This window comes from Hemiscyllium ocellatum, chromosome 7 (assembly GCF_020745735.1).
Source record: "Hemiscyllium ocellatum isolate sHemOce1 chromosome 7, sHemOce1.pat.X.cur, whole genome shotgun sequence".
In the NCBI taxonomy this organism is placed as follows: Eukaryota; Metazoa; Chordata; class Chondrichthyes; order Orectolobiformes; family Hemiscylliidae; genus Hemiscyllium; species Hemiscyllium ocellatum.
In genome coordinates, this window is record NC_083407.1 from 95872593 (window position 1) to 95886379 (window position 13787).

The window sequence follows — 13787 nt, forward strand, 5'->3', positions numbered from 1 at the left end:
TAGATGACAAAAGTTTCGCTAGCTGAGTATAAGGGTAGTGCATGTTTCTTAGACCAATTCTGACTATTTCAAGTACACTGTCACAAATTGTGTGCTTTTAGGTGTACTTAAGAATACTGATTCCCTTTTTGGTGTCATTGTGACTCCACATTGAATTGCTAGTTATTAATCTGCCCTTAGTTTAAATTTCAGCTGCTTGTTGGTCAACAGTATATCCTAACCTGCCAAATGATAATGATCAAAATTTGACATTCTGGATTTTGTATTGATTTTTTTTAGAACTTTTTTTACAATTTTCTACATGTTGATAGTTTATGTAGTAAACTGATTTCATTTTCTTGAATTATGTTTTTAAAAAAAGGTTGTCGCATTTGCGGTTTTTATCCCCTTTGTTCATATTAGCGTTACACAAGATATTTGAAGTCATGTGTGAAGAACTGTAGGTTTGCTATTGATAGCTTACAGGAAACCAAATTTAGGTCAGTTATTAATTTCTGTTTTGAGACTGATAGTGATCTTAGCAGTGATGCACATTTTACCAGTCTTCAAGTTTTTAGTTCAGTTGGATACACAGCATCCATTCACAGTTAATTCACAGTTTTACAAGTTTGCGAACCACCTTGGTGCAATTTGAATGCAGATTAGTTTTGTCCTTACATTTTACCTTGCAATCTTGATTAAACATCTTTGGGAAGGGTATTATGTTCTCATGGTGCAGATTTTCTGCTGGCCTGACAGTTGCTATGCCAGCACAGATGGGAATTAGTGCACAAGGACTCCTCACCTGAGAGCTTAATGATTTGGGGTAACTTGTCTGGAACCTCACCGAGGTACAGGCAAATGCAAACCCTGTCATCTTCCTGGGGAGTTATTCCCAACCCTCCAACTATGAAAACTTCAAGAGATTACATGTATTCCACCCCAGCCAAAAATTTCAGAATTGAGGCATCCTTATAACAGTGATTTAGAAGACAAAATGTTTCTCAAACATAATTATTGAATTACAAAATTTGGAAAAATTTTGATATTAAAATTCACTGAAGTTATTGTCATTATTGTATTAAACAATTTTTGTCACTAAACTTTATAATACAAGCTAATCATCAGAAATTTCAAATTATGGACCGAAATTATAAAACTTTGTTGGAGTATTCAGAGTAAGGATACATATCTATACTAACATACTTTAATGCATTCTGCTTCACTGCTAGAAAAACACTGAACCAGGTAAAAAGATCAGTTTCAAAACTGGAAAATGTGTTTAATTGGGTTCCAAGCCCTTCCTTTTCACATTGTAATGTACTGATGAGTAAATGTCACAGGACTTAAAAAATTGACTTAGAAAGAGGAAGTGAGCATGAGTTCGGAAGAAATAGTATAAAGCCACATTCTAAAACCACAGTAAACTTGACTGATTCATTATATGAAATATAGTGGCACACAAGAAAAGTTTCCTTCATTAAAAGCTTCTGATAATGAAGTCTTTACTTGGTTGTGACACAGTTAACGTTTGTTAATATCTCAAGATGATACTTTCCCCTTTTTAAGGAATCCACTTCTTTCTTTGCATATTTATTAAAAGTTTTACGGTGTTTTATCTTTCATTCTTTATTATCAAAATGATGAGTGAGTATCAGATTGCTTGACTGTACAGAACATTAGAACCCAGGTTCCTCCTCTTCTCGTAAATGTCTATATGTGGTATTTTTCTTTCTGAGTACCTGAATTAATAGCAAGTCTAGCTAATCTTGTTTTTCTTAGCCTGCCTCCTTTTTGGATTCAATCAACTAATTCCACATGGATCCAGAACTGAATATGAGTTCATCTTGACTTAGTGCATCACTAGACTCCTTCACCACACCCACTCGATGGTGGGGAGGAAAGGGACACACAAGATGATAAAGGAAGAACACAGCCAGCTGGGCAGCATCTCCAGTGGAGAAATCGACATTTCAGGTATAACCCTTCAGATCATCCATAGACCAGATGGGCTGCAGCAGTTCAAGAAGAAATTTATAACAAGGCAGTTGGAGATTACAGGTGAATGTCAGTCTTAACTGCAGCTCTTCATCTCATGTATAAGTAATTTTTTTTTAGAAAGAACTCTTGAATCTTCCAACATTTTAAGTACCACAAGCCTAGTCCACGCAACCTGCCCTCATAATTTTGTATATTTGTTCATGGGGTGCAAGAGTTGCTGGGATAACCAGTTGGTGTACATGCTTAGAGATCAGCTTAACTGCTTAACTCTTTGATGTCCAGGACTTGAAACCTGGAGCTTAGATCATAGCTACTCAGCTACTCTAACTCCTATATGTTTGAGGCTTGAACAATGTACAGCAGGCACCTTAAGGTATTGAAGATAAACTACAGTTTTCATAAAATACTTCAATCTCATTCCCAGCGCAATTTCAGCATTCTCTCCCAAACCAACATTACGAATAACAGTGTGTTAATTATCTAAATCCAGTTTTGTTGGATGAGTCTCATTTATTTGCATGTCTGACACAAGGTTGGTGTCACATCTATCCTTATGTAAACTATGCAGCAAGAGACCCCCAGGAGGACAAAGTATCACTTGAGATCAAACATCCCTACTAAGTTTTGTGAGGCGCTGTCCTGACTCTACCTAAAGTGTTGATATGAGCATTCGGGAAGCTACTGGCACTTTGATAGGACTACAACTGGATCATGTGGAAGCAATTCCGAATAACAGGTATGCACCCAAGCAACTCAGATACTCAGTCCTTCAAATAGCATCTGCCGTATCTGGTTGAGTTTACAAATGGTAGGTTGAATTCATTACTCAGAGATGTACAGCATGGATCGGTCCAACCCATCCATGCCGACCAGATATCCCAACCCAATCTAGTCTCACCTGCCAGCACCTGGCCCATATCCCTCCAAACCCTTCCTATTCATATACCCATCCAAATGCCTCTTAAATATTGCAATCGTACCAGCATCCACCACATCCTCTGGCAGCTCATTCCACACACTTACCACCCTCTGCGTGAAAAAGTTGCTCCTTAGGTCTCTTTTATATCTTTCCCCTCTCACGCTAAACCTATGCCCTCTAGTTCTGGACTCCCCGACCCCAGGGAAAAGACTTTGTCTATTTATCCTATCCATGCCCCTCAAAATTTTGTAAACCTGTATAAGATCACCCCTCAGCCTCCGACGCTCCAGGGAAAACAGCCCCAGCCTGTTCAGTCTCTCTCTCTCTCTCTAGCTCAGATCCTCCAACCCTGGCAACATCCTTGTAAATCATTTCTGATCCCTTTCAAGTTTCGCAACATCTTTCCTATAGGAAGGAGACCAGAATTGCACGCAATATTCCAACAGTGCCCTAACCAATGTCCTGTACAGCCGTAACATGTCCTCCCAACTCCTGTACTCAATACTCTGACCAATAAAGGAAAGCATACCAAACGCCTTCTTCACTATCCTATCTACCTGCGACTCTACTTTCAAGGAGCTATGAACCTGCACTCCAAGGTCTCTTTGTTCAGCAACACTCCCTAGGGCCTTACCATTAAGTGTATAAGTCCTGCTAAGATTGGCTTTCCCAAATTGCAGCACCTCGCATTTATCTGAATTAAACTCCATCTGCCACTTCTCAGTCCATTGGTCTATCTGGTCCAGATCCTGTTGTAATCTGAGGTAACCCTCTTCACTGTCCACTACACCTCCAATTTTGGTGTCATCTGCAAACTTACTAACTGTACCTCTTATGCTTGCATCCAAATCATTTATGTAAAAACAAAAAGTAGAGGGTCCAGCACCGATCCTTGTGGCACTCCACTGGTCACAGGCCTCCAGTCTGAAAAACAACCCTCCACCGCCACCCTCTGTCTTCTACCTTTGAGCCAGTTCTGTATCCAAATGGCTCGTTCTCCCTATATTCCATGTCATCTCAAAATGCAATGAATGGAAGGGGAGACCAGTCACTCTCAATCCCAAAGGATGACCAAGAACAATAATTGGTTTGTTGGCTATTATCATGTTATATAGAGACAAATAAAAGCTTGCAGATGCTAGAATCCAAAGTAGACAAACACGAGGCTGGAAGAACACAGCAAACCAGGCAGCATCAGGTGAAGGAGAAGTCGGGTTATACCCAAAGCAAAGACTTTTCCACCTTCTGATGCTGCCAGGCTTGCTGTGTTCTTCCAGCCTCGTGTTTGTGTACTTTGAATTCCAGCATTTGCAGTTTTTTCTCTACACAAGATGATAATCGCCAACAAGCCAATTAATCTTCTTGGCCGTCCTTTGGGACCAAGGGTGACTTGCCTCCCCTTCAGTCCATTGCATTTTGAGATGACAGAAAAGTTCAATGTGGCATTTGTAGGCTCTACCCGATGGGGCAGGTGCTATTTGAAGGATTGAGTACCTGAGTTGCTTGTGTGCGCATCTATTATCTGGAATTGCTTCTACATGATCCAGCTTTAGTCCTGTCAGAGTGCTTCATGCTTTTCTGAATACTCATGCCAACATTTTGGATAGTCTCAGGACAGGGCCTTGCATAACTTTGTAGGCGTTTTTGATCTCATGTGATACGTTGTCCTCCCTGGTGTCTTAACATGCAACATTTAACACCCAGAAAGAGGAGGGCAGGAGATAGATGAGAACATTCCCATCTCCAAGATCCCTTCCTATCTACACATCATCTGGACTTGGAGCTATATTATCTTATTTTACTGCTACTGTTCTTTTACTGTCTCCTAACAGCACTGTGAACATCCATAGACCAATCTTATTGTATTGTTGGAGCTGCACTCCAAATCTGTGCCATGTAAACAGTGATAAGATTTACCAGTTTCAGAATTCCTAACCTCTGACCTACTTTTGCAGCCATGGCATTTTTATGGCTGGTCCAATAAACCTTCTGGTCTGTAGTGACTCCTATGATGTTGATGGTGAGTATTCAGCTCTGGTAATATTCTTTAATACTGAGGTGATATGATTAGATTCTCTTGTTGGATATGATCATTGCCTGGTCGTCATGTGTGGCGAAAGTTACTTAGTCACTGACATTGTTCAGGTCTTGTTGCATGTGGACATAGATTGCTCCATTATCTGCAAAGCGGCAAACAGGACTGAACCTTCTGCAGTTGTTAGCTAACATTTCCAGGAGGTAATATCACAAAGCAGTTGAGGATGATTTGGCCTAGAACTCTGAGAAGCCCCCTACAACGATGTTCTGCAGTGAGAGAGTACAGTGAAACATTCTCCTCTAATGGGCGAATTAGAAGTGGAGCGTAATTTCTTAATCACTTCGCAGGGAAATTAGAAAGCATCTTTTTCGACAGTGTGATGAAAATGCAGAGTTCTTACCCAAGAGGATATGGAACAATTTGAGTTTTCAACATTGAGATTGTTGGATGAAAGAATTGAGAAAGAGAGTTCAGCTATATGATCTGAGTGGCAATATTACGTTGAGGAGATGGATGACTTACTTCCATTCCTGTGTGATTACATAATCAATATTGAGAGGCAGTGAGTCAAGAAAAGCAGAAAATGTATAAATGGGTATCTTCCACTGGCAACCGTAATTTAGTATGTACGTTTCTTCAACTAACTCCAAAAATGATGGTCAGAAATTAACCTTTAATGAAGGTTAGAAATGTTTCCTGATTAAAGTGCTTTTTTTTGTATTTCTTTTAAAATCATGAAGCTCTTGCTCATTTTCCATTAACTAAAATGTCTCCTAATTTTAAAAGAATTTTTTTTTCTGCGCATGTCCAAAAGCAACATGATTTAAATTTTGTCCTGGTTTTGAAATGCACCATTTAAGTCACAATTTTTGTAAAATAGGTGACTTGAAGTGTTTTTCTTTAAGCCATTGGTGGGTGTTGGAATGATTCAGAGTGTTGAAAGATTTGATAGTCAACCTATCTGGCTATTTTATGTGTGCATCTTCCTTGGTCATCAAGTCCTAGAGTGGAACTTGAACCTGGAACATCTGGCTCATGTAGAAATGTGACTCACTGTACCACAAGACCTCTTCTTGCAATATATAGCATGTGTATTCTGAAGTTTTTAGTAATAATTGAACACTGTCTCGAATAGCCTTCTTAGTTACTTGCATTTTAACTTTTCGTTGGCTCGTACACTAGATTTCTCTGCATCTCAGAATCCTGCTTTTGTTCTCTATTTAATACTTTGCTTTTTTGTTCTTCCTGCCAATATGAACAACTCCTCATTTCCCATAATATACTGCCACCTACCAAAATCTTTGCCAAATCATTCAACCTACCCATATCTGTCTGCAACTTCCTTATGTTCTCTTTGTAATTCCTCTTCATAATTTCCTACTCACCTTTATGTCATCTGCAAATTTAGCCACAACATGCACTCCTGCATTGTACAATAACCTGTTGAGTGGCACCTTGTCAAATGCCTTCTGGAAGTGCAATTACATTTTGTCTCCCCTTTGCCCACTTCACGTTATTCCTATAAACTGGTTATATATGTTTTCCTTTTCCCGATTACTACAGGTTTTTCAATATGCCTGCTATTACCTCCTTAATGCTTGATTCTAACATCTTCACTACAGTAGGCTAATGGGATGCTAGTCTTTGTTATGACCGGAGTTGTACATAGAACTTTGGATATTACATTTTAGTTGTACAGGGCCTTTGTGAAACAACATCTCGAACATTGTATGCAGTTTTGTCCTCATATAAAAGAGAATGTAACTGTATTGGAGTTCAGCGAATGTTTTTGAATGAGTTATCTTATGAGTAGAAGCTGAACAGGGTCCGCTTCAATCTGCTGGAGATAAGACTTTGGGGTAATTTGATTAATATGCCCAAGGTCCTGAATATTTTGACAAGGTATACATGCAAAAGATGCTTCCTTTGTGTATCAGTCCAGACCTAGGGGGCACTTTTAAAATTAGGGATCAACCTTTTATACAAAAATGAGAATTTTATTCCCCAAGCATTGTGTGACATTAGAATTCTGTGCCTCAGAAGACCGTGGATATTTATACGGTGGAGGTAGATTGTGATCAAAGCTTTCAGAATTTGGAAAACAAATGCAAACAGATTAACTATGGTCTTATTCAATTGTGGGTTTGTCTTGAAGGGCTGAATGTTCTAGTTCTCCTATTCTGTATGCATGTTTATATATAGTTGAGAATGCACATTTGCTGAAAAGCAACCAGATTAACCCATGCCCACTGAATAAGAAACTTTAAAGTAAACAACAACAAGAAAATTTACAGCCCAGGAACAGGTCCTTTGGCCCTCCGAGCCTGAGCCGATCCAAATGTACTATCTAAACCTGTCGGTCAATTCCTACGCATCTGTATCCATCTGCTCCCCACCTACTCATGCATCTGTCCAGGCACATCTTAAATAAATCTATCGTGCCTGCCTTTACCACCTCTGCTGCCCACCACCCGCTGTGTGAAGTACTTACCGCGTGTATCCCCCTTAAACTTTCCACCTCTCATTTTGAAAGCATGACCTCTTGTTATTGAATCCTTCACCCTGGGAAAAAACTTGTCTTTATCTACCCTGTCTATTAGATTAGATTAGATTACTTACAGTGTGGAAACAGGCCCTTCGGCCCAACAAGTCCACACCGACCCGCCGAAGCGCAACCCACCCATACCCCTACCCCTACATGTACCCCTTACCTAACACTACGGGCAATTTAGCATGACCAATTCACCTGACCCGCACATCTTTGGACTGTGGGAGGAAACCGGAGCACCCGGAGGAAACCCACGCAGTCACGGGGAGAACGTGCAAACTCCACACAGTCAGTCACCTGAGTCGGGAATTGAACCCGGGTCTCAGGCGTTGTGAGGCAGCAGTGCTAACCACTGTGCCACCGTGCCGCCCTTCATAATTTTGTAAACCTCAGTCAGGTCTCCCCTCAATCTCCTTTTTTCTAGTGAAAATAAACCTAATCTGCTCAACCTCTCTTCATAGCTAGCACCTTCTATGCCAGGCAACCTCCTCGTAAACCTTCTCTGCACCCTCTCCAAAGCGTCCACATTCTTTTGGTAGTGTGGCGACCAGAACTGTACACAGTATTCTAAGTGTGGCTGAACCAATGTCTTCTACAATTTTAACATGACTTGTCAGCTCTTATACTCAATACCCCGTCCGATGAAAGCATGCATACTATATGCCTTCTTGACTACTCTATCCATCTGTGCAGCAACCTTCAGGATACAATGGACCTGCACTCCCAGATCTCTGTGCCCATCAACTTTTCCCAAGGCCCTTCCATTCATTGTATAATTCGCTCGAGAATTAGACTTGCCTAAATGCAACACCTCACATTTGTCAGGATTGAAAGCCATCTGCCACTTTTCCACCCAACTCTCCAGTCTATGTATACCCTCCTGTATTCTCTGACAGTCCCTTATGCTTTCTGCCACTCTGCCAATCTTTGTGTCATTTGCAAACTTACTGATCATACCAACAGTGCCCTCTTCTAGATCATTTATGTATATTACAAACAACAGTGGCCCCAATACTGACCCCTGTGGAACACCAATGGTCACCTTTCTCCATTTCGAGAAACTCCCTTCAACTACTACTCTCTGACTCCTGTTGCTCAACCAGTTCTTTATCCACCTAGCTAGAACATCCTGCACACCATGTGACTTCACTTTCTCCATTAGTCTACAATGGGGAACCTTATCAAACGCCTTACTAAAGTCCATGTATACGACATCAACAGCCCTTCCTTCATCTAACAGCTCAGTCCCTTCCTCGAAGAACTCTATCAAGTTGGTTAGGCACGATCTTCTCCGCACAAAACCATGTTGCCCATCACCGATAAGCTCATTCCTTTCCAAATATAAATAGATCCTATCTCTCAGTACCCTCTCCAGCAACTTCCCCACCACCGACGTCAGGCTCACGGTCTGTAGTTACCCGGAATATCCCTACTACCCTCCTTGTACAGGGGGACAACATGAGCAACCTTCCAATCCTCTGGCACCTCACCTGTATTTAAGGATGCCACAAAGGTATCTGTCAGGGCCCCAGCTATTTCCTCCCTTGCCTCCCTCAGCAATCTGGGATAGATCCCATCCGGTCCTGGGGATTTGTCCACCTTAATAACCTCTAGCCTACCTAACCCATCTTCCTTACTTATGCCAATGTGATCCAGACTAATCAAACTTCTATCTCTAATCTCAAGAGTCGTCATGTTCCTCTCCTCAGTGAACACTGATGCAAAGTAATCATTCAGAATCTCACCCATTCTCTCAGGTTCGGCACACAGCCTTCCTTCGTTATCTTTTAGTGGACCAATCCTTTCTCTAGTTACCTGCTTGCTTCTTATGTAAGAATAAAATGCTTTGGGATTTTCCTTAATTCTGCTTGCTAAAGCTATTTCGTAACCCCTTTTAGTCTGCTAGATTCCTTGTTTAAGACTTGTCCTACTCTTCTGATATTCCTCCAGGGCCCGTTCTGTTCTCAGCCGCCTAGACCTTATGTACGCTTCCCTTTTCCTCTTGGCTAGTCATACAATTTCTCCTGTCATCCACGCTTCACGAATCTTGCCCTTCTATTCCTTTGCCTCCAAACAGAACATGCCTATCCTGCACTGTCATTAACCCATCTTTGAAAGCCTCCCATATCTCAATTTTGGACTTCCGTTCAAATAGCTGTGTCCAATCCATATTTCTCAGTTCCTGCCTAATTTTGATATAATTGGCCTTGGTCCAGTTTAGCACTCTTCCCTTAGGACCACTCTCTTCTTTATCTACGAGTATTATAAAACTTACAGAATTGTGGTCACTGTTCCCAAAGAAATCCCCCCACCACAACTTCTACCACTTGTCCCCAGTACTAGGTCCAATATGGCCCCTTCCCTCGTCAGATTATTGACATACTGCTCTAGAAAACTCTCCTGGACACTTCTTACAAATTCTACTCCATCCAGACCTCTGACGCTAAGTGTATCCCAGTCAATGTTGGGAAAATTAAAATCTCCCATCACCACTACCCTATTGCCTCTGCATCTATTCATAATATGTTTGTCTATTTGGTACATCTATTCATAATCTGTTTACCTATTTACCTAACTTAAATTCAAATTTTTGCTTCCAATAGTTTGTAATAAGACCATTTTGAATAGTTTTTGTGTGTTTAAACTTTGTACAAAGTACGTGTCAGCCTGTTGTGAATACGTTCAGTGATGGACCACCACGATAAGCAAATTTCAAAAATAAAATTCTTGGCCTATCAAGTTCGTTTCATTTTTTAATCTGATTTGTCCAGTGTTTCTACTAGTTAGGACCATAACACATTGCAATTTTAAGTGACAAGTACAATATCGATGAGGTAAGAATGCAAATTAATAGAAATCTAAACACACTATTAACATTACATCTATTCAACTGTGCAAATCTGAATTCTCTTGATTTTTATCCAAAACAGTTCATGTGTATGGGCATTCATTTTAGTAAATTGCTGTCTATTTGCTCAAACTAATGCTATCTTAATATTTGAATAAAAGTGATATCTCGAAAAATGTGTGTCTGTTTTAAGTCTGTGTAGAAGGGATCTGGTCTTTGATGTTTAATTGGTGTGTTACACAAATGTAGGTTTGTTGCATTATATTGCTAGATTTGATTTGTAACTAAGCAAGCCTCAGGAAAAACTGCTATGTCATTGTTTAACAGTAAGTGGCATCAAGGGTTTGCATTTTGAAGTATTGTTCTGATAAATTCAAGAGCAAAATGATATGAACACAACCTCTAAAATAAAATCAGAAGATGTTGGAAGTACTCAGCAGGTGTTAAAGCATCTGTGGATTAAAAAAGTTAACATTTCAAGTTGTTGACTTGCATCAGTTCTGACAAAGGAGTTGTTAACCTGAAATATTAATCTCATTTTTTCTCTCTCTTTGATGGATATTACCATATCCGCTGAGCATTTTGTAGTATTGGTGCTGATAAATTCAAATTTAATGCAGCCACCCTAATATAATAATCACTAACTCCTGAAACTACATCATTAGGAAAAAATGTCAATTACAACTTCATTTATAAGCAGAAATCAGCAACTGCAAACACCGTCCTGGATCAGAATCTGTGATTCCAATTTCCTGCTATGTGGCATTGATCCTTCAAGTGATACTTTGTTCATTGCTCTTAAACTGAGTGGAAATTATGATGACACTAATTTTTTTTTGGAAAACGGGACAGTGACTGTTGGTTTTGAATCAAAACACATTATAGATAAGTTAAAGCAACTAATTGAATTTTGCTATGAAAATCTTATGGAGTTTGGAGATTTTTCTCAAAGATTCTTCCTCTCTTTCCCAGAAGCCTATGCTTTCTGCATCTACAGGTGTTGAGGATAATCACCAAGGCTTGGCAACACCTGCCAATAAGCTTTGTCATGTGAACTGTAATAGAATCATAAAATGATGCACCAGAGAACATGGCCATCCTCTGATGGCTATTTGGTAGAGCTATCCATCTAATCCTGCTCCCTGTTCTTTTCCCTATAGCATTATAAAAATGTGGGGATTAGTTAGTTCAGTTGGCTGGATAACTAGCGTGCAATGCATCATGCAACCCAAGAGCATTGGATTCAATGCCCACATTGTCTGAGGTTACCATTAAGATCCCAACTTCTCAATCTCACCTGAGGCATGGTGACCCTCAGATTAAACTATCACCAGTAATCTCTCGCCAATGAGAGGGCAGCCCTATGATCCTCTGGAACCATGTTGATTTAATCTTTCTTATAAAAATGTTCTCAAGGTATTTGACCAGCATTGTTTTAATGTTGTTGATGGCTCTGCTTTCACCAGCATTTAAAGCAGCACATTCCATATAGCAACTTGCTGTGTAAAAACTGAAGTTCCTCATGTAAAATCTGTGGTAAACTGTGGCTGCTAACCTTCCTGCCATTGGAAATGGTTCTTCATTTACTGTATCAAACCCATTTATGATCTTCAAAACCTTACCAAATTTTCTCTTAAACATCTCTATACCAGATAACTGCTTGTGCTGTCTTTCCATATAACTGAAATTGTTCATTTCTGGTACCATCCCGGTAAACTTTTTGCATATCCTCTTCAAAGTTTTGACATCCTTCCTAGGTTGTGATGCCCGGAACTCAGTGCAATACTTCAGCTGAGGCTTGGCTAGTGCTTCATAAAGGGCTCATGTAACTTTTGTTTTTGTATTCTATTCCTCTTAAAAACAAGGATCTCCTACTTTTTTGTAAAGTGTTAAGCTTGGCTACTTTCAAATATTTGTGCATTAATTTAGTTTGTTTCCTAGGAGAAAGTGAGGACTGCTGATGCTGGCGGTCAAGTCAAAATGTGTGGTGCTGGAAAAGCACAGCCAGTCAGGCAGCATCTAAGGAGCAAGAGAGTCAAAATTTTGAGCATAAGCTGTTCATCAGGAACATTCCTGATGAAGAGCTTATGCACGAAACATCAACTCTCCTGCTCCTCAGATGCTGCCTGACTGGCTGTGCTTTTCCAGCCCCATAGGTTTTCATTTTAATTTGTTTCCCATTTACTTAGTTTCTCTCATCTATGCCTCTCAGACATCCGCTGTTGTCATTTGTGCGTGAGGTAGTTGTTTGACTTCCTTTTTGAGTAATATGAATGAAATAATTACTCTTCTCAGAATAATTTCAATGTTTATAATATAAATTTTTAAAATAGGGTATTGATGGTAGTTGATGGTGAAAATGAATATTTTTTCTTCGAAAAATGCAATCAAGTTGGTCAGACATAACCTCCCCTTAATAAAACCATTTTGACTGTTCTTGATGAATCCCTGCCTTTCCAAGTGCAAATTAATTCTGTCCATTGGAATTGCTTCCAATAGTTTCCCCAGCACTCAAGTTAAACTGGCCTGTAGTTTCCTTTGCTTCCTCCTTAAATAACTGCTATCCTCCAGCTCTCTGGCACCTCTCCTGTGGTCAGAGAGGAATTGAGAGTTATTGCCAGCCATCTTGCTGTTTCCTCCCTAGTCTTACTGAACAGTCTGAGAAATATTTCATCTGGTCGGGGGGGGTTGATCAACCTTAGCCTGCCAGGCCAGTCCGAACCTCCTCCTGGCTGTGCATATATTGTGGTATGTTTTTTGATATGATCTTTTTAGCTGTACTGAACAAATTGAATATGGCACGCTTGCATCTTCCACAGATGTATGCAGGCTTCCTTCAATTTTTTGATGATTGGAAGCTTGGAAAAGTAATTGGGGACTAGGGGAAAATGATTGCCATGGATAGTGATTAAATCAGTTACAGTTTTGGGATATGGGTACGATAAAATCTTGTGTAGCTCAGTGTGGGATCTGTGCTGATGTGATTGGTAATTCTGGCATGTTTTGTACATCTTCACCACCTTCGATATTATTGTGGATACCCCAGCAAATACAGTTTCCCTTATCATAGAATCATAGAGATGTACAACACAGTAACAGACCCTTTGGTCCAACTCGTCCATGCCAACCAGATATCCTAGACTGATCTAGTCTCATTTACCAGCATTTGGCCCATATCCCTCTAAACCATTCTTATTCATATACACATCCAAATGCCTTTTTAAAATTTTGTAATTGTACCAGCCTCCACCACTTCCTCTGACAACTTATTTCATAACGCACCATTCTCTGTATGAATATGTTGCCCTTTAGATAGATCCTTTTTAAATCATTCCCTCCTCACCTAAAACTTATGCTCTTTAGTTTTGGACCCCCCTACCCTGGGAAAAGACCTTGGCTGTTGACCCTATCCATCTGATGTCTTGTGCACTCTATGCCCACATACTCTTGAGTG

General features: G+C 40.1%; 1 protein-coding gene across 12 annotated transcripts in view; it reads left to right on the forward strand.

The window, feature by feature from the left end:
• The window catches only part of hdac4 (histone deacetylase 4), a 494585-nt gene that overhangs the window by 207105 nt on the left and 273693 nt on the right, over positions 1-13787 (forward strand). For 2 of the 12 annotated variants that reach the window (XM_060827524.1, XM_060827523.1), the window contains exon 3: positions 1762-1956. The exons of the other annotated variants lie outside the window; for them this stretch is intronic. In XM_060827524.1, the coding sequence (XP_060683507.1) occupies positions 1869-1956 (88 nt within the window). In that variant the 5' untranslated portion in view covers positions 1762-1868. The remainder of the gene's footprint in view (positions 1-1761; positions 1957-13787) is intronic. 12 annotated transcript variants of the gene reach the window in all.